The sequence below is a fragment of the Pagrus pagrus genome, assembly GCF_965226575.1.
Source record: "Pagrus pagrus genome assembly, chromosome: 21".
Classification (NCBI taxonomy): domain Eukaryota; kingdom Metazoa; phylum Chordata; class Actinopteri; order Spariformes; family Sparidae; genus Pagrus; species Pagrus pagrus.
In genome coordinates this window covers 15,105,787-15,126,601 of record NC_140208.1, presented here as the reverse complement: position 1 = coordinate 15,126,601, position 20,815 = coordinate 15,105,787, and the positions used below count along the sequence as shown (strand labels likewise).

Genomic DNA, 20,815 nt, shown 5'->3' with positions numbered 1-20,815 from the left:
CCGGAAGAATAAAGCAAAAAACTAAATATGTCATTTTATATATATATATATATATATATATATATATATATATATATAAATACAGTTAAAAATTACTTAATTAGTAAATAAAATAAAAAATTAACTGGCAAAGTAAATGTAAATTAATTAATAAAAATATAATATAATATAATAATATAAAGAAATACATAAGATTTTAAAACAGAAAAGTCAATTTATGTCACATTTAAAAAAATAACTTATGCCTAGGTTTAATTTGAATATGATTTTAGGTGCATTTAATGCCATATTAATCTATTCATTAAACAATTTATCTATTTTACTTTAATTTTGATTTTGGCAGTTCCAATCCTTCATAGATACTGTGAATAGCGTACATGCGAAAAATATACAAAAAGGGCAAAAAAGAGAAAACAGCTGCCTTTTCTTTCCATAACATTGTTCTCCACATTGCACAATCCAAACCGGTTGCAACATTTGCGAACTATATCTTAAGTACATGCTATATTACTGCATAGTAACTTCTATAGCCATATATATATATATTTTTTTTTACATGGCAACCCCACTCCAAGCTCATCCACACAACACACACTTTTTAAAATGACACCATGAATATCTCTTATGAGAGTGTATTTTAACTAACTGACAAAACAACACTGATGTAAAACATTTGACAAAGTTAAAACAATAAAAGTTAAATAATATGAACCTTTGCAAAATTGCGATTAGGGTTTAATATATGTCTACAGATTTGCCCATATGTAGTGAATTACAAAAATAAACTGTGCTGATTATAAATGTATGTGTTCAAAAGAAGGGCTGGCATGTAAACAGTCTTGGCTGCAGCATTGTTATTTCTTATTTCTTCCGTTTTGATTTGTTCAGTATGTTTGCAAATGTAATATAAAAAGTTTTTTGTGCGATGCTTTTAAATGTTGAATCCTTTTGAGGCAAAACGTTATTAAGAAGGCACAGCTAAAACAAAGGGAAATGAATTATGTCTTGAGGCTCCCACTTTAGGAACCACTGCTTTACATACTTATACTACATACTAATATAATAAGACACTCACCAGCAAGCACTCCAGCCATGTAAAGGAGACTTATTCGTAAGATGCCGTGGACCATCTCCAAAGGAACGCCAATCATCAGCTGCAGTAAAGCATTGAACCCCAGCTGTTCCAAACTGCGGAGAGAGCAAAGAAAGAGAACAAGATTCAATGACGGCATAACAATTGTTCCTCCTGCCGCAGTGCAACATCTGGTACAAGCAACCAAATATTAATCCAACCAGTCCAGCAGAAATGAACATGCGGTAGAGTGGAGGTTCGTACCCAACGTGCATGAACATGTAGCTGAAGAAGCGCCACACTTGTGCTCGGTGGCCGGGATGGTAGACCAGAGGGCTCTTCATGAAGTCGGGCTGATAGGTCTGCAGTACCCACTTGTTTAGCATGATGCCATAGCACATGAACACAATAATCTGCAACAGACACAGAATTGACATGAAACTGTCAGTTCTTGCTGACATACCCGTTACAGGCTCTCTCTGCAGACTGCTGGTATAAAGGTGGAAAATGTGCTGCAAAACAAAACCCATTGTGCTGAATGAAAGACGCACAATATTTTCTTGTCTTTCTGTATTCCTCAGCTGATGCTTATTAGACTCGTGGAGACAATTAGTGCCTGCACAAACCCCCCCGCCACATCTGGTTCAATTCCATTAATTTCTTTTCATAGAATAATGACTCATTGTCTCTGTGAATTAAAATGAATGTGAACCGTTATTATCACATCCTCATTGTCATTACAGACCATTCAGTGCCATTTGGAGGCATTATGAGAGCACTTGGCTTTCTTTCCTCAGAATTATGATGATTTCAGGAGGAAAAGGTTGAAGTTTCGTGAAGAAGCTGGAGGTTATTTTCGCCACTTAATCCCCAACCATTCAACAGTGGTCCGTGAGGGCGTTTTTGTGTTAGTGGCTTCTTCTTTTTTTTTTTTAAATGTACATAATAGGTCATTTAATGCCACTGTGGAGGCCAGGGTGCTCACTGACCTGGTTTCCAACTCCCAAAATCAGGTTCTGAAAATGGAGGCTGTCTGAGGGTTTCAGCTCGGAGGAATGGCATTAAATGCACCCACTAAGCTCCTGACTCCCAAATGGGTTACCAGCTCATAGCGAGCTCACAGTAAAAAGCGTGTGATCAAAGGCAGAAAATCTTTTCAGTGGGTCTGAAGCGAACGACTGAGCCAACAGAACAGTCTAAAGTCAGTGCTGTGGGTTAGTAGCACATACTCAAGTTAAATATAGCAGGCCAAACATCACCTCCTAAATCTCACCTGCACGATGGTGACGATGGCGATGAAGACAGGTGGGGGACAGAGGCGGTTCTGGTGGAAGTACCAGCGTCTGTCTGTCTCGCAGGGCAGGATCTCGTAGGCCACATAGCGAACAAAGCGTTTGTACAGACCCAGCCCCGTCTCGTCCAGCAGGATCTCCCTCTGCAGTGTGCGGCGGCCATTGGCAATGGCCCGTCGGAAACTGCTGGAGCGCTTACTGCTCATCTGAGGAAAAGGTTAAAACATACGAATATATCACTCTCAAGAGTTCAGAACAATATGTTGGAGGCAACGGCACGGATTTTGAAGAAACCAAGAATAATCATTTTCTAAACTTAGACTCACAAAAATCTGTTTACTTTTTCTTTGTGGAGTTGCCATAATTATAGAAAGACATTAGCTCATACTTTTATTTTGGGTATCTCCTAGAAGGTTTTCAAGCTTTAATGTTCAAAAAACAGATCACTTACAACCAACCGTTAGCTGTAGCCTTATATTTATTGGACAGATATGACAATGGTAAAAATCGCCTCATATATCTCTCGGCTAGAGAACAAATAAGCACATTTCCCAAAATGTCAAACAGCAAACAGCTTTGCATTCATTTGCTGTGTTTGTTTTTGCTACTTGATGACTCGATGTCATTTTTGCAATAAACTCAAGTTGTTTTTATGAGCTTTGCTGTCAGCAGCTGGAGGACACCTTACCAGGCTGAGCGGATCTCATCATTGCCTGCTGCTGAATTCTTCATTTTAGCAATTAAATCCATAACTTTCTTCAAGCTAAGTGGATCAAACATCAGTAAAGGAGGATGGCTTCTTTTCATATAATCTGTGGGAAGCTCATCAGTGTGACTAATCATCCTAGACGGGGAGCCAACATTGATAAAGGACTGATTTCACAAGGGTTAGCATGACGGTTTATGTAGGCCTAAGTTATACTTGTTATACTAAGGACACTGTCTCTTCTCCCAACAGTGTTCAGCACTTCAACAAACAGTGAAGCTTCTTTTTTGGGCATTGCTGCATTCAGTGGTTAATTCCTGTCTGTATTTTTAACTTTATTTTTAACTTTCATTTTGTGTGACTTCAAGGTTTTCAAACCCTTTTTTGGGGGGGGGATGTGTTGACTAATGGAAATCACTTATTCTGAACAAAATGAGGCTAAAATGACTGAGAACAGTTTCTCACACAAAACGATTAATCAGCATCTTGAATGTGCTCAAATCTTCTTTTGTTCAACAAACACACTGACAGTCTTTTCAGTCCCATCTGTGTGACGCAGAGATAAAGAATAGATGCTGGTAATGAAAGCTTTATGCGGATGTTTAGTGAAAATACTGTCTATATGGCAGATTTTACACCAACTAACGAGAAATTAGGAGGTGAACGGCACTTACTGCTTAATAAATCTGCAGTGAGTGTTTTTATTGAACTATTTTGTATCAAAGCCACACATGTAAAAACAACTGGTGACCACTTTTTTGACACAAGAGAGTTGACAGCGCTCCGGCTGAACACTGATGGCTGATAAGAAACTTAAATAATGTATAAGTGTTTTTTGTTTTTGATAGAATGCAAGTGTGACTGTCGGCAGGCTTGATTGCAGCGCAGACATCATAACAAATGGGCTGCTGAAGTGATTTTGCCCTTGAAAAGCAAATCTTTTTGTTAAGAGGAACCATTCTACCAAAAGAGAGAGAGTGTGTGCGCACGTATGTGTGTGTGTGTGTGTATATTCATGTTATCACAGACTCCAGGTTTGCTTAGTGAGCAGGAGCTCTGCAGCAGCCTGCAGGCCAACGGGACCGGCTCTTGATAAGTTCTTTAATAGAGGCTTAGGATGAAAACTATCCTAATGCCACTATTTTGACAGCCGAGGCAGAGAACCGCCAGGATAACAACGCAGAGAGCTCTTTTTCCGCCAGAGTAACCAGTGAAAAAAACTGTCTGACCAGCTACCCACAGCGGGGATCCTTTCAAGCCAATATCGGCGTTTCCTTAGAGGCGACAAGCGTGTATGCTTTACAGGTAAAGATTTAATTTATGGCAATGCCAGATGCCTACTCTCTCTGGTGAAGCTAAAACAATACAGCTCCTTTGAGGACGACTGGCTGACTTAGCTATTATCTCTAAATCATGTGTTATGATGTGATGTGGCACGTAATGAGAATTAGCTTCTAGGAAATGCAGTGCGAAAGAGAAAGAGGGCATGTAGGCAGCAGCTGCTTCCCTTAACTGCATAAACCTACAACAGCAGACCTTATGAATACAATTCTCATCATGGTAACATCAGACAATATGGCAGCGTCATATTAAGTGTATTAAAACATCAGGAGGGGGCCTGTTGGAAGTACAACTACCCAGTAAAGTACACCATCCGTAATTCATTAGCCAGGTCCTGCTGCTTGTAGACTCGTTATATGTAGACACAGCAGGGGCAGGGTGAAAGAAATTGTGGGTCAATAGCAATAAAAGCTAATGAGCTAAATATACTGGAGGACAAAGACTGTAAATAAATGAGCAAATAATGTAGAGGGAATGAACAGATCGCTTCACAAATGGAGCAGCTGTCCTGTTTTCCCCCCTTTTCAGGAAATCACTCAGAAAAACTAAAAAAAGAAGACATGCTAATCCCTTTTGGAAGTTAGCAGAGCAAAATGTGGTAACTACCCTAACTGTGGGTAATTATGACACTGGTGGTTGTACAGTGAGGGTGCGAGAGCCTGTTGCACGATGATAACCGGAACGGTGTCAAGCTTGGGCTGCTGGCTCTCCTGCAGATGGGAGGGATGCATATTTAGTATGGAAATCAGGCCTGGAAAATGCAATTATGCTATACTTGAGGCAGGGAGTGAAAGCAGAAGAAGAGGAGTAGAGGGACATTAGCAGGCAGAGAGGGGGGAAATTAAAGAGGGAAGAGGAGATGCCTGCCTGGGTGAGCTCGATTCACAGATTCCGGAGGCCACCAGTGGACGGTGAAGGTGAGACGTCTCCTTTCTAAATATCCTCATAATGTCGAATTCACAATGAGAAAGAGGAGAGGTGGAGCAGAGAGGTTAGGGAATATAAATATAATGTGTTTTCTTCCTCTGTTGGCTTTCTTTTCTAAATAAAGTCTCTGTGCCTGACTTTATTTCAATCCGTGTTGGGCTCGGTGACAAAACACCTACCGCCTTTCCACTTTACACCGTTTTCCTCTCTCCCATTCATACCGCCTCTGCGAGAATTTGTTCCCACGAGACGCGGCTAAGCATAGCTGTCACTCCGCTTCCCCTACCCTGACATGCAAGGCCGGCGCCTCTAAAGTGAGCATTAGCAGCCTTTTGAAGTGACGACAGGAGAGCGACGCCGAACGACACAATAAGGTGCGTGTGAGCAGCCAAAACCTGAGTTTCAAGTGGAGCGACGGGGCAAAGTGTGACGAAAATAACATGATACCACATAAAACACTGGAGGCAGCGGGGGGGGGAGAGCTCTGACTTGGGCATCAGTAACGATGGAGCTTCCCTGACGAAGCAACGTCTGCCAGGGAATAATTGATGCCGAGGCTAAGAGCACAAAGATAAAGATAGTATCCCCTTTAGGGATGGCTGAATGGGCCAAACTGACAGCAGAGTATGTGTGTGTCAAACAGCAAGGGTCCATCCTCCTGCTCTTGGTAGCTGCGTGTTGCCTACTGTACATGCTGCTCTCAGCTCCAGTCAATTGTCCTTGATGGATTAATTAGCTACACCACATGGTCAATACCTCACAGCTCAATACTCATTAGTAATAATTAAAAAAACGTGGTTTAAAGGCCATTCGGGCGTCTGCACTGCAGATACAAAACAAATCCATATATATATATCCATAGAGTTTATGGCGGTGACCACCTTTCACTAACATTCATTATCACATGGGGTAAATCATTTAAAGTTATTAGTTAAGGCCGTGCCAAATACACAAGCTTACATAGTGATTTCCCAGCACCAGCAGTGTCACTACCCCCATTTACTATCTCATTTGTGAATCATTCAGGAGACCAAAATCAGCCTCTCCCTTGCTCCCTCCCTCTCTCACGCCTACACTCTCGCAGCAGAATCTAAATCACTGCAGATCTCAGCCCCTGCTGATTCTACCTTGACCCAGATACTCAGGTTCTTTCTCGCCCCAAATCCTTTTAAAATGAGAGTCCACCTGTTATTTTTTCCTCCCTCAGCGGTTTGCAGCCTTTCCCTTCATGCTTTAATCATTGTGGTGCTAAAAACTCTGGAGGAATAAAGACAAAAAAAAAAAAAAGAAGTAAGAAAACAAACATTCACTCTAGGACACTTAAGCAAAGTGCTGCACTTTTAGCCTGTAACCCGTCTGAAACAGAAAGCCTTGACTGGAGTTCGGTGTGGGATGGGATGTTGATAGGAAGCATCTGTGTCCCTGGAGACAGATGCACTGTGGGCACTTGAAAACTTTAAAATACTGTATATCAGCTACTTGCAGAGTGTCTCCCGAAGTTTGTTTCTGCCCTCTGTAAGTGCTCTCTTTCTTCCAATACTGCCTCCAATGTGACAAAAGACTCACCCGGTTAAAGCAGAACATTTGAATTGTTACATAGGCGTTTCTCTAACTGCTCCTCCTGAGGGAACAGAAAATGTAAGTGCAACTTTTGGGCGGAAGGGTGAAAAAAAATAAATAAAAATGAGGCACAAAGCAACAGTTGTCCTCCAGTCCAGCAAAAATCCTTCAACCTGAACAACGACAATCCCCTGCCATAATCTCTAAAATACACCCTCCGCCCGTGTAATTAACCATGGCAGCCATTTTGGATCTCCGTCGAACATTAGCCAAATTAGTACCCGAAGGAAAACAATGACACACTTCTTCAATTACACAGCTGGTACATGATAGCATCAGATGAGTCTCTTTAAAGAAATCGATACGTGCAATTACACACTTGGGAATGCACCCGGCTTCAGGTTGGCCTGGTTATACCTTCGATTCATAAAAAGATGCTCGTCTGTCACAGATTCGTACCCCTCAAAGCCCGACCGTGTACGAACCTCAGGGTCATCCTGCATTGACAAAATGTCCGTGTTTAATTGTGTGGAAACGTCACCACCTGTAAAATATGCGCTGTATGTCTTGGAATTTGTCGATTAGCAGTCAGATACACATCCTGACTCTTTGCGAGTTTATTTGTATGAGTGTGAGCGTGCGTGTGTGTGCGAGTTCCCCAAGAGAGGTTTTAGCAGAGCGTTACTTATTCACCCCTCTGGCTGAACTGATGGAGCTCTCTGGCTAAGATCGCCCTGCATGAAAGATGGGTTGAACACGAACCAGAGACAGAGACAGTCTTGTACTTGCGCGCACACACACACACACGCGCGCACACACACTCAGACACCAGAGAAGCTGTTGCCTGTCGGTGCGATTCAAACATTTACACCCACCGAGGTTGAGAGAAGCGGGCATGGATTCACGGCTGCGCTGAGCAAATGTAGAACAACAAATCAAAAAGATGTTGCAGACACCCGCTAGAGACACAACTGAGAGAAATCGCAACAGCTTGTGGGATGAAAGCGTCGGAAAGGCATGGACTGAGCACACACACACAGACACACATTCCTCGCCACGTTCATTTTAATATGGTGCAGGGGAGTTAGATCTTCCATCGAGGCCAGAGAACAAATCAATAGAGCGACCGGAATTTAGGCAATGGCAACGATATAATGGTAGCACTGAACTTTGCAAATCAAAACATGACTGTCATCTGTCACACACTTTGGAGAGCTGCTTATAAATCCGCCTGAGATACAGAGAGGAAAATGGAGATGGATGGAGACGGGGAAGGAGAAGGGTTGGATGAAAAGCAAGGAATACAGTGTTTTGAGAGCGATGACGGGAACTGAAGATAAACAGGAAACTAGAATGTACGAGCGAAAAATTGTAAAAGTCAGAGAGCAGCGAAGAGGAGGAGGAGGAGGAGGAGGAGGAGGAGGAGAGAAAGAAGGCCGGAGGTATTTCATCTATGACCTGGTTGAAAATGTCATACTACGTGCAGCACCATCCGAGCAGCTGCCTGTAGCTCATCCCTCGACATCACGTGCTGCTTGATGGGAGTCCAGGTTCACATTAACATTCGAATATCCTCTAAATTAGTCAGCAAATCTGTAGTGGCAGGGCTCATGTGTATGAATGAGAGTCTGTCTGTGTTTGAGACAGTGTGTGTCTATCAGGGAGAAGGGGAGTAGCTAGGCAGACTCAGAGGAAGTGGGCGGCTGAATTAATTAATATTAAAATGCTTTAAAGCGTCTGTATGTATGCTAATTGTATGCATGGGTATGGTCTGCGTGCCGTCACATGCGCGTATCAGACAAATCTATAAAATCAGACCTGGAGGTCGATTTCTGTGTGAGGCTGGGCGTTCTCAAATTGCCTCAGATTACTGCCTGCTACCACCAATGCCGGGCTAATCGAAGGCAATTTGCATTTGGCTGATGGGCAATTTCAAAAGTGTCTCCCTGATGCCGTCGGAGGCAAGGCAGGGTTTTTTTTCCCTCCCACCTAACATATGCTCGCAAGGAGCGTCGAATGAAAGAGAAGGAAATGAGATCTGAGGGTTCAAGGAGGCAGGTTCAAAACAGGAGGGAAGGGGGGTAATATTACACAGCTTGAGGACGGAGGGTTGAAGATGAGAATGCGCTGAAATGAGATGGATCAAAAAGAAGAACAACACTTCACAAGAATGGCGGAGGAAGATAGCTGTGCACTTCCAGGAAAGAGGCTTGGTGAAATGGAGAGGCTGCACTGTGGGTGCAGCACCTCTATGCTCATCTCTCTGTAGTGGCTCCAGATATGGGATCTGCTCCAAAGTGAGTGGCCTTGTGGGGCTGTCATTACAAACCATGGGCAGCACAACACAAGGAGAGAGAAAGACATAAAAAAATAAATAGACTGATAAATAAAGAGAGAAGGCAAGAGAGGGGGAATGAGCTTAACGGAAGTTAAAATATGCCAGGAATGGCGTTATGTCAAATTAATCTGGGTGCTTTATGCCTGTGCGGCGCTGGGAGGTGAAAGCAGGTGCTCATCCAAGCGCTCAGAGACTATCAGCCTTTCACATATACAGCTGTACATGAATCTCTGATAGGGGCACAATTGTAAACACAAATACGTGAAGAGGCAGGGATGTGGCCTACCTTTCAAAGCAGCAGAAAAGGACAAAAACTACCTCAGAACGAGACACCAAATTCAGTTACGAGGATATAAAAGTACACACTGTTCTCACTGTATTAGTTTTGTTTTTGTTCCGCTATTTAATATATCAATTTCTGCAGAATATAATTGTGTGTGTAAACAAAATTTGTCGCTCTGACAGTGTTGCTCCGTCAGCTTGGCGTGGGTGTTTTCTAGTGCTTGCTGCTACGCGGCTTGTGAGGTTAAGTGTCTGGATTTACCGACACATTAACTGGAAAGATTGATCCGCCTTTTGCAGGACAACGACCTGAATGCTCGAGTCAATTTTTGCCACTGCAGAGCTCGCCGGCTCCGTCTGAATCGATTCTGTAACCTTTCTGAAATCCAGCGAAAGCGGGTGGATGTGTGGAAATTTGTGCCTGTGCTGCAGGACATGAAATGCCTCATGCGGCTCCCTCTGCATCAATATATGTATATCTCTGTTAGTGTGTGTATGTGTGTGTGTGTGTGTGCATCTGGTTTCCACTCACCAGCTCGATGAGCTCCTGGTAGCACACCTGTCCCTCTTCATTGCTCTGGACCAGGGCTAACAGCATGTCCAGTTTGGACGGATCCAGCTGCAGCTCATGGTGCTCCACCAAACTGGTGAAGTTCTCCACTGCGATGAAACCGGTGTTGTCTGGGTCCAGCTGGAAAGAACAACAGCCAGCTCTCAGACCATTATGATAAAAACACTGCATCGCTGATAACAGTCGAACTCAAGATGTTTCTGTTATGCATGGTGATTTTTTAATTAGCAGCGCTGCAGAGATGAAGTGTCAGTTTGCCCTGAGGGAGAATGCAGCAGTAATAGACAGCTGAGACGTATACACAGAGACACAATAGATACTCATAAAGACAAATGAGAGCTACAAGGCTGAAGGCATAAGCTCAGACAGTGACACCGGTATTAATTAAGCTGTGCCGCCTCTATGATGCCTTTGAAAGAATAAGAGCTGCTTTCAAGAAAACGCCTCATTCAACCTCATTAAAAGGAGCAAGTCTGTCAAAGAAAACAGCAGGACGGTTGTTGTTGTTGGGAGCAGCCAGAGAACACAGGCAGCAGGTCATTGTAATACGCAGTGGCCTGCAGTTTCCCTGACAGAAAACAATCCCCCAGCATTAAAAGTGGTTGACTTTTCAGCTTTTTTCTTCTGAGTGGATGCTTCATTTGACTGTGTGAGTCCGTCCTTGGTCACATTTACAGCTCACATCCAGTGTGGCTTTTATAATCACCACTCATTCATTGAGACCCACAGCCCCACGGGTTATTACTGCCGATGTCTGTATGCCAGTGCTGCTCCTCGTAATTGATTTAAGCGGGAGAGCGTCAGCGCCGACTTAAAAATGGCTTGTAAAGTATAGGGTGTGTATCTACGCTTGGTTTTCTGTATTGTGGGTGGGGAGGGGTTGGGCGGCATCTTCAGCCACTCATTGCTTAATTTTCTCCTCTTACCTCCCTCACTTAAATCCATTCACTCTGCAATGGAGTGTTAAGTCCTTATGCCAGCTCTCCTCAGTGCATCCGATTGTGTTTGTGAAAATGTGCCGGAGGACAAGCTGGAGCAGTACAAAGAGACCACATGGGAAGAGCCCTGGCTGCTTCACATTTTACTGTTTCCTGAACGCTAACACAGCCTCATTAGGTTTCACATAGTAAACCAACAGCCTCAGGGGAGGAGTGAGCTTGCAGATGTTGCGTCAGTGTGGAGTCAGTCGTGCTGGATCATCGTTGCCCATGTCATGAGTCCAAGAGAAGAATCCCGTCTCAGCCGCCTTAGTCCGGACCCGGCCTGCACTGACACGGTTAGACAAAGGTGTTTCGCTGGCCGCATGAGGAGAGTGGCGTTAAATTACGCTGCACCGTGTCAGTCTCTGCTGCAGGAGGCTCAAAGCTTAAAGCTCTACTGCTCAACTAAGGAACAAGGAAGATACATCAGGGAATCCATTCGGTGTGCATCTCGTTCTGATCATGTTTACTGCATGTCCGTCCCTCTACACCGTTTCAAGGTTTTTTTTTTAACAGGCACTTAGTTGAACACAAGCATCCATTTAATTCCACTTCATTTGTTTTTGTCACTCCCCTAAAAACTTGTTTTATTCAACTGGGAGAGCACAGTGGAGGCAGGAACTAATGGGTTAGTTTTGATGATGCTTGACTCAGAATGAGTGTTTTCCCACTGCTGCCTGATGCAGTGAATGGATATTGTTCAATATGATACTTTCATAATACTCTATAGACACTAACATAGCCCATGAGCAGAATAAAAGAGCATTCAACCAATATAAACAAAAAATGATTTACACACCCACATACACACACACTCGCATTTACTGATAACAGTCTTTACGTCATGTGCATTGTTTAAATTGACAATCTCCCTTCTTGGTCATTCTCCCCTCGTGCATCTCAGTCTGATCTCAAAAAACTCAGCTCCTGAGCCTGTCAAGGCAGGCTGCAGTGCACATAAAACCAAATTCGCGAAGAAAAAAAATGAACCAAGATGGGAAAGAAAACAGGCCCGGGTCTATTTTTAGATAATCCCCTTAACTGTGTTTTCCATGGACGTTTGTTAAAACACGGCCCCGTTCTCCCCTTGAGGCTCACTGAGCAAAAGAGTGAAGATCTGGCCAGCGTTTTTTGATGTGTAGGTTACCGGGATGACATGTGGGGGTATACAGGTGTGGGTGAGAAAGGCAGCAGAGAGGCGAGAGGTGGAAATGGGAGAGGGAGGTGGGTGGTCTTGGTTGGCTGAAATGAAAGAAATGAAAAATGACGAAGTTAAAGGAACAGTGGAAGGAAGAGGAGGTATGAAAAGAGAGGCGAGGAGAACAGAGACAGCCAGACAGAAATGAAACAGAGACGCATGGAGAATAAAAATGCCTTGCCGCTGTCTGTTATTCCATGCATCTGCCTAACCCAGCAGTCTGGCAGTGAGTCCTCTTCTTCTCTTTCCTATAAGAGGGCTGTGACACACTCCAGTGCTCCGCATTCACTTGCCACGGAGGGGAGATAGATCAGATTCTAATGTGCTCCTGGCTCAGCTCGGGCTGACAGGGGGAACAGAGAGCCACACTGGGGACGTCTGATTACTGTCAGCCTCCATATGTCAGCACATCACAACACATGCAGCAGCGGCACAGACACAGAGGCGCACTGTATATGGCTGCGCACATTTACGCAAAACCAAGTGTCGAGGCGGAGCTGTCACACTGCACCGATACTATTCCCCTCGCAGTCTGACCTTATTCGGGAAGAGCGTTACACATGGGACGCTGTCTGCCGAGGATACAAGGAGGTGGGGGATTGGTTCTTGTAGCCAATTAGAGGTTATCAATTAGCTAGATGAGGTACACTGAGATGAATGAGTGTTGGCAAGAAGAGCCTGTTTTTTTTTTTTTTTTTTTCCTTGGCCAGGCTGGTGACGTGTGAGAATAAGTGGGGAGAGACGGAGAGAAAAAAAAGGTTGGAAGAAGGAGGGAAAAAAAGCAGTTATTGAAGCGATCCAACACTGGTGAGGGCGACACTTTGACAAGCTGCATTCGTTGCCATGGTTACCAGTCATCCGTGTATCATCCCTTTCTTGCATTTCCCCTCCTCCCCTCCTTCCCCCCCAACATATTGCCGTATTAGAGGCGAAGGAAAGGCACAAAAGAGGGGAGAGAAAGAGACGACGAAAGGAGGGCAGGATACAGAGTGGATGGGAAAACCAAATACAGATGGATGGAAAGAGTAAGGCGATCATAAGACGAAGGCAGGTTTTAGATGTAAAGTGAGGCTGGGCGGGAGATTACGGATGGAAGGTGGAGGTGTTACGGCACAGACGGCAAGCGAACTTGGCTGGCTCAAGAGCAAGTGGGAGGACATGTACAAGACACAGGATGAGAATGTACACACGAGTGCAAGGAGGAGGAAGAGGAGGGCAAAGAGGAGTGGAATGCTGACTGCAGGCGAATGATCTCAATGTTAACCCTCGGGACCTCTATTACCTTCAGCGCGGCGACACCGACTGACCCCAGCGCACGACTGACTTATCAGTTTGTTCCACCGGGGCTCAAGAGTGAACCCTCCAGCCCTGGAGCAAACCACGAAACTCGGCTATGATGGAAGTACAGCCAGCGGGTGAGACACAGCAGACCTGTCCTACCTGCAGACGACTGAAACACCCAGTGACGAGGCTGACTGTATGTAGCACTAATAGAGTTGTAGCTTAGAAAATATGAGATTTTGCAATAAAAGAACTTGGGATAAGTTGTTGGCGCTGTATTCCCTTTACTGGATAACTGTTAATATCCTTACATTAAAATGCTGCGCAGCTCTTTAACATACACTTATATATTGATTTCCTGATAGATATTTTTAATTGCCACAAGGGGGTTTCCACATGGTTTCATGCCTAATTTTTGCCTAAATATTGTAGTTTTGTCAAAGCTAATGCTTAATTTTTTTTTTCTTCTATGATAGTAAATTAAATTTCTTTGGGTTTTGAACTATTGATTAGATGAAATACGCAACATGAGGATGTCACTGTCAGCCTCAGTAAACTATGATTGACACTTTTCACTATTATACACTGAATTCATCAAGACTGTAAGTAGCCCTAAATCTTCAAACCAGAATTTACTTTGAATGGTGCTAGCAAGCCTCAAGCTGAATAGAGGCACCCGTGTTTGCACACACCTCTGTATTATTACCAGCTGGTCAGATATATTATCATATATTTTTTTTGTAGTTCCGTCTGTGCAAATTAGCTTCAAATTCACTCCCGAAAGGAGCTAAAATAGCACTGATATGGTTCCCAGTCACGGCGACACAGTGCTTACCTGATGGCACAGAGCCAATACTACAAACCACTTTGGTCTCTGTGAACAAGACCGTCAAGCTTGAACAGGGCTGTGTGTGTCTGCAGAGGGCAGTGGCATTTACAGCGCAGAGCATATTTGCATGGCACCAGATAAAACCCTTTGAATTGTCTTTGCTGCCCTCAGGACTCACTGGTGTTCACCAACAACTGGGCCACTGACTCTGTAATTATCACAGTGCATGTCATATCCTGCTGTTACCATCATTACCCTCAAACTTTACCACTGTGGTACTACGATGTGTCAGCCCTAGGAGCCAAAATACTCTCTCCTCCAGTGGAGACAACTGAAGGGAGATATCCAAAGAAATTTCCTTGATGCAAACAATCATCTAAATACATTTCCTGGGGTTTAAGCACAATCCAAACGGCCAGAGGCATTTTCAGATACAGCGCAATGCAAGTCAGCATCACAGAATGAAAAAGGGGGGCAGCGTATAAGAGTCTTATTCTCTCTACTTGACATAAATATGTCAGTTGTATTCAGAAGTCCTTATGGCAGAGATATAAATAAGCCAGATGAGACCTGAATGACACATGGGGTAGATATTCACCAGTTAATGATAGCGTATTTTAGTGGCTGAGTGCTGACGACCATCAAGTTGCCTTATCAGTGGTTCTGAAATAGAAAGACTCTCAGAGAAACTGCGTCTGTGTGAGATACGGAGCATATGTGAGCCCGCATAGGCCAGAAATAGCCTGAGCTCAGCATTGCAACCTCCTGCAGACAAAGACTAATAAACTCACTCATGTTGCCACTGTTGCTTTCTCCTTCTCTTCCCCTGCAGCACTTTCATGTGGTTCAATGTGACAGGGCTGCAACCCCCCCTCTCTCCTTTACACCTGCAGTGCTCATACACTGAAGCATGTCCAGTTTTCTTTCAGGGCAAAACTCCAGGAAACTTCATAAACATCAAAGTTGATGGACTTTATCATCTAATGTGGGTTTGGCTGAAGGAAATGTTGGGCCAGTGGTAGCTTAAATCTATGTTTCTAAACTAACCCTTGACCGACAAATCCTTTTCTTTTTATAAAAAACTATCACCAAGATGCCCTTTCACAAAGCACTTGACCTCCAGGTGCTCTTGTGGATCTGCCTTAAATCTCGAGAGCAGGGCTACACTTAACAAATGCGGCCCGCTTTGCAAAACATTCTCCGGGATAAAGATGAGACAAAGCGCCCGATATTTAGGCATGCAGGAGGCTCACCGGTTGGAAGAGTTCACCTCGTTCTAGTTTAATTAGAGAGACCATTTCCAAACCAAAGGCAGTCGTATAGAGTCCAAAAGGTTGAGGAAGCCTGCCGTCAGCCTGTGTGAGTGATTTGGTCTAGACTTGTGCTTAATAGGACCACAGTGTGCTCAACTGTGGCCTTTCAAACTGTCTATATGAACATACTGGCACGAGCAGAGTGAACCCCGCAATCAATAAAAAACCACTAGCCATTTACAGCAAGGAAATATCCGCTTCATCTCCAGCCCAAGGACCTGCTACATGGAAATAGATATTGACACAGATGAGTCAGCCTCTTTGATACCGCATTAGAATGTGTCTATGAAAAAATATGTGTTGTTGAAGTATCACTGAGTAGCTGTTATCATCACTGAAGAGCTTGTACAGCAAATGACTCAACAGCGTGTCCACAGAGCATCTCCTCACTCAACCCACACAGGCTTCCTCTACTTGGTGGAAAAACCTTCACACACACATTCATAAAAACGCAAGCGTGCACATGATCGCAGACACACACACATGCGCGCTTCTCCCCAAGGCTCTTGATTCTGTTGATCAATGTTTTGCTGATGGGCCACTCGTGACCCCTAAACCCTGCAGCCAGATAATCAATTTCTCCCTCTTGGACAGAATGATTGCTCAATCTATCTGTCAATCAGCCCAAACCACCAGTTCATCAACAAAAACACAAGACGCGCAAAACCTGGAGTTAAACACAGGACATGAAATAGAGATGGAAATACTCACACACACAATCGCATGTTTTCACTGGCACGGTCCAAATATACACATGCTTTCTGGGTAGAATCTGCCATCAGATCCATTTTGGCTTGATAATTTTAGAGATGGTAGACCGAAGCTTCACAGGGTAGAGGACTCTCAGAAACCAGATGTCGAGAGAAACATTTTTCACTGGCCTACATATGGCCACCAACGCTGTGTTTTCAACAGCAGGGCTGCATAAGAAAACAAAAGTTTAAAGCCAAATAACAGCTTCTATTCTGGAAGAAAACCCACGACCCGCACAGGAACTGGCTCGTTACTCGACGCTTGGAAATGAAAGCTGAATGATCTTGCTATCTTTGGTCCCTGGGATGATAACAATGAGCATGTGAAATAAAGGAAAAAATCACACATTCAGGTACCGACACACAATTCCATGCACACACAGCGTGATTGCTGCAAACGCTAATGCAGCAGCTGTAATCAGCTATTTTCTTGATGATTTTTGCTTCATTCCTCAAAAAGAGACTCCAATCAATCCATTCTCACATCCATTCATACAGTATGTCTATCCATCCATTTCTCTGCACACACACACACACACACATACGCACACACCCCCCCTCCCTCCTTTCCATAAACCATGACATGATGCCCCCCCTCCTGCTGTGTGTCTCATGATCTGACCTCGCATTCTCGGGGCCCACATGGCTCCATGATGCTCGCATCCGTTGTTTTCGTCTCACGCTCTCATTTCGAGCAAACAGCCCCTTGTTATCAATCCTACCATCAGCTCTCAGCCCCAGCCTCCACGTCTCAATCCCTGGATAGACGGCGAGGTGGCCAGGAGCCCGTAACCATAGAAACCTCTGCCGCTGCCTGCTCGCTCGCTTACCTGCTCTTGTATGAGCTGAAACAGGGAGCTTCTATCCATATACTGGCCAGGGAGGTGAGAGGAGCCGCCGAGGACAAGGGCATAGGGAGGAGCAAGAGAGGAGTGGTGGTGGTGTTGGTAAGGATGGGATAAGGTGGAGGGGGATGTGGTTGAGGTAGCAGCTGGTGCCTAAATCGTAGCGTCAGGCCCCTTTCGTAGCTGCTGCGTCCCCCCCTTGGTGATGGAGAGAGCCTGGTGAGCTCGGCCCCTGGCTTTTCCTCACTGGAGTACGAGCCGGCGCTGTGTGGCTCTGCGTCGGTGCTGAGAGTGTGGACGGCGCTGCAAATGGGCCGTGACTCTGCTCTGTGCCAGTGCAGCGTGGCGCGGCGGTAAACCCAAGCTTCAGCAGACGACGGGCAGGCACGCAGGCGAGGCAGATCCAGCAGCTCTCATTCACTCTCCTCCTCCTCCTCCTCACTCTCCTCTATCCCATTGCACTGGCTGCTGCCTCGCTCGCTCTCTCTCTCTTCCCTCTCCTCATACACACACTGCACTGCCTGCATACCAATGAGGCAGGGGAGGGAGGTGGCCTCTCTCTTCCAATCGGCGATGGGGAAGGAGTGGTCTTGGGTTGCGGCTCCTCTCCTCACTACAAGTAAGGCGTCTCAGGGAGGGAGCAGGGGATGGGCTCCACTGCGGCTTTGCGCTTACTACTAGCACAGACCCCCCTTAAACACACACACACACTCACTGTCTGGTCTGTTACTGACAGGCACGCACACACACACACACACAAACCCACACACTGTAAACAAGACTACTAATGCACAAGCATATGGTGAAATCCCAACCATGCGATTATTGTGTTAATTTTAGGCTTACAGAAGACAAAAGCAGATGAATGGGATGACAGACAACATAAAACTACTATGATAGGAATAGCACTGGTGCCCGCAGAAGAAAACCATAGCCTGCTCGGCAACCCTTTACATCTCTGTTCTAATTATAAGCACTGGCACATTAGCACATTGTATGCACTGCTGCACAATCAAGCGTACTCCCACCGCCTGACACACATGCACAAACATAAAATTGAATTAAAGTGTTTGGATGGCTCACTGATCCTCCAGTGAGCTCAAGTGAATGCCACTACAATCATAAGGCAAGACCAGAACCCTCAGCACAATAGTTCACTACAAGAAATGCCAGAACAAAGGCTCTTTTTATGCTAATCTGATGCATAATGATGAGAGTGGCATGCAGGGAGCAGAGCGGGAGGGTCAGAACACACGAATGATGAAAAGGAACTTGTTACTGCTCGTGTGGGAGGCAGGCAGTCACTAAAACCCCCTTTAAAAGGTGTTTTCTTTCTGCACAAATCCGCAGTGACCCCTCCTCTTCAGGACAATGGTGGTGAGGGGGGACGTAAATCTTAACTCATAAGAAACAGACTTAAATCCCCTGGAGATGAATGTACCCGAGGGTGTCATGCGGGGCTGCGACCCGGTGATGACTTCAGCGCACATGATGGTTGAAGCGGAGGTGTTTTCTTGTCCTCTGCACGGTTTGTGTGAGATTTACCACCTTAGCCTCTGGCTTGGTGACAAACAGTGCCTCTGCCTGTTTAAGTACCATAATTGCACCAGATGTTTGGACATTTCTCACAGGCGGGAAGGCTTATAAATCCTTCTCAATGTGAGAAAAATGTTCAAAATATCTGGACCTACTCATTATAGCCGTGTATCTTCTTTATTGGCTCCGACTAAGGCTGCTGACTTTATGAAGCCACAGACAACTGCTGTGTTTGTCCTAATTGATTGGGCCTAGGCCACCTTGAACATGGCAGAGCTCCTAGTGTTTCCATTTGTCACTTTCCATTATCCCTACCTGACACACTCTTGTTTAAACGAAACCTTAATAATGGCCGTCCAAGTCTGAAGGAACAACAGAATTGCCTTGGCTACGAGGAGGGACTGAAGTCACTTCACTGGGTTCTTTGTTCTACAACTAATCAATGTTTGGAATTAATTTGTCTCCAATACTCTATGGCTGGGAGCATGAATGAGACGAATATAATTATAAGGTCACTGCTGGAGGATTTTCAAACTGCAATAAGTAAGACAAATTGAAAGAACAGCCAAACAAAACCATCTTGAGAAAAAAAGAGTTATTATGTGCTGTATAAATAACACCAGCACAACATAAAATAGCCAAATAAATGTCGCACCGTTCAATCACACAATATCAAATGCATAAAAGGCTTTGATGAAGCAAAAATGGCACAAGAAGCTGGTAAACAGCATCTCCAAATATATGAGCAAGATGCCAACGGGGCTCACAGCCCCACCGAGGGTCATGCCAGTATCACCGTTTGCATTACGCTGCCACCGAGTGACATTATCCAGATGACTGACAGAGCAAGATAAGCCTCCGGTGAAATATGGGCCCCGGTGCCTGAAGCGTCCCCAAATGAATGGCCTCTCATGAACCTGACTAAACCCTTCATGTTCTATTCAGTGCTGGTGGATGGATTCAGACGGCAGGATGAACCCAGGCCGCCTGCTCCTCTTTAATAAGGCCTGAGAGCAGCAGACGAAACACTGGCCAGTCTAGACCCCGTGCGAGAGCAGGGGAAAGAATAACAAGGCCTTTCAGGGAGGCGGAAAGAAGCAGTAATTAGACCGCCAGTCTGTGCTCTTCCTCACCAGCTTAATGACCTCGAGGTCCATAAGGCAGGTGTTTATTTATCGCTGTGTGGATTGTTAGCTATAAATGCATCCAGTGAGTCTTTAGTATGCTCAGGCTATGCCAGGATTTTAGCATGAGGGGTGTGTGTATGCTGATTTGTAAAGCAGCCACATAGCATGTGTATGCAAACTGCAGGGATTTGTCTATGTGCACCTTAAGCTCCTCCAACTTTACAGTCTGAGGATGAGTTGCACCAACGAGCTGAAATTCAACTCAGTCTAGACTTTTAGATGTCAGTAAAATAAGCCTCTGTGGTGTATTCAATTTAGATTGTTACTGCAACAAGGCTGCAATATTACAATATCTGGGAGCAATAAAGCTGGTAGTTGTCATATTTCTGCAAGTCTTTTAAATATACAACCAGGCAACCTGCTAGAACTTGATCAAAGTTCAAACCTAGATGTGCAGTTTTCAGCCCTTTCTAAGGCAGATACTTTATTATTGCATGTTATTGTTATATTCAACTTACATAACAATAGGTTTAGCATGATTACCCAGCAAACATACTTTATACACTTATACAGATGGCTGTTACCTCACCCCTGAGAACTCAGGATGGCAGAAAAATGAATTTCCCCTTGCGTTTCATTCCCCTATGTAGAGCTACCTCTCAAGCTTGCTAGTTGAAAATGTGCGGTTCAGAATAATCATTTGTAGCTGCAGTCTAAAGGGGAAATGTTTAGTTGTATCTTTAATGAGCTGATTTTGGGTACAACAAGGATCTTTCTGAAATGTTCTGGTTTTGAATTTGTGGAACTGCATGGTATGATCTCTCATGTGACCACCTTGTGTTTTTACTGTCCAGTGTCTTGTATG

General features: G+C 44.6%; 1 protein-coding gene across 2 annotated transcripts in view; it reads right to left on the bottom strand.

Annotated features, from left to right (window-relative positions):
- The window catches only part of rhbdl1 (rhomboid, veinlet-like 1), a 45,504-nt gene extending 27,763 nt beyond the window's left edge, over positions 1 to 17,741 (bottom strand). The window contains exons 1-5 of one of the 2 annotated variants that reach the window (XM_084342842.1): positions 17,273 to 17,741; positions 10,051 to 10,209; positions 2,346 to 2,570; positions 1,337 to 1,485; positions 1,076 to 1,188 (exon numbers count right to left, since the gene is read on the bottom strand). In XM_084342842.1, the coding sequence (XP_084198968.1) occupies positions 1,076 to 1,188; positions 1,337 to 1,485; positions 2,346 to 2,570; positions 10,051 to 10,209; positions 17,273 to 17,311 (685 nt within the window). In that variant the 5' untranslated portion in view covers positions 17,312 to 17,741. Of the gene's footprint in view, positions 1 to 1,075; positions 1,189 to 1,336; positions 1,486 to 2,345; positions 2,571 to 10,050; positions 10,210 to 17,064; positions 17,197 to 17,272 lie in introns of those variants that run through there. The other variant, XM_084342843.1, reaches the window with a different exon arrangement.
- Between the last annotated feature and the right edge of the window lie 3,074 nt (positions 17,742 to 20,815).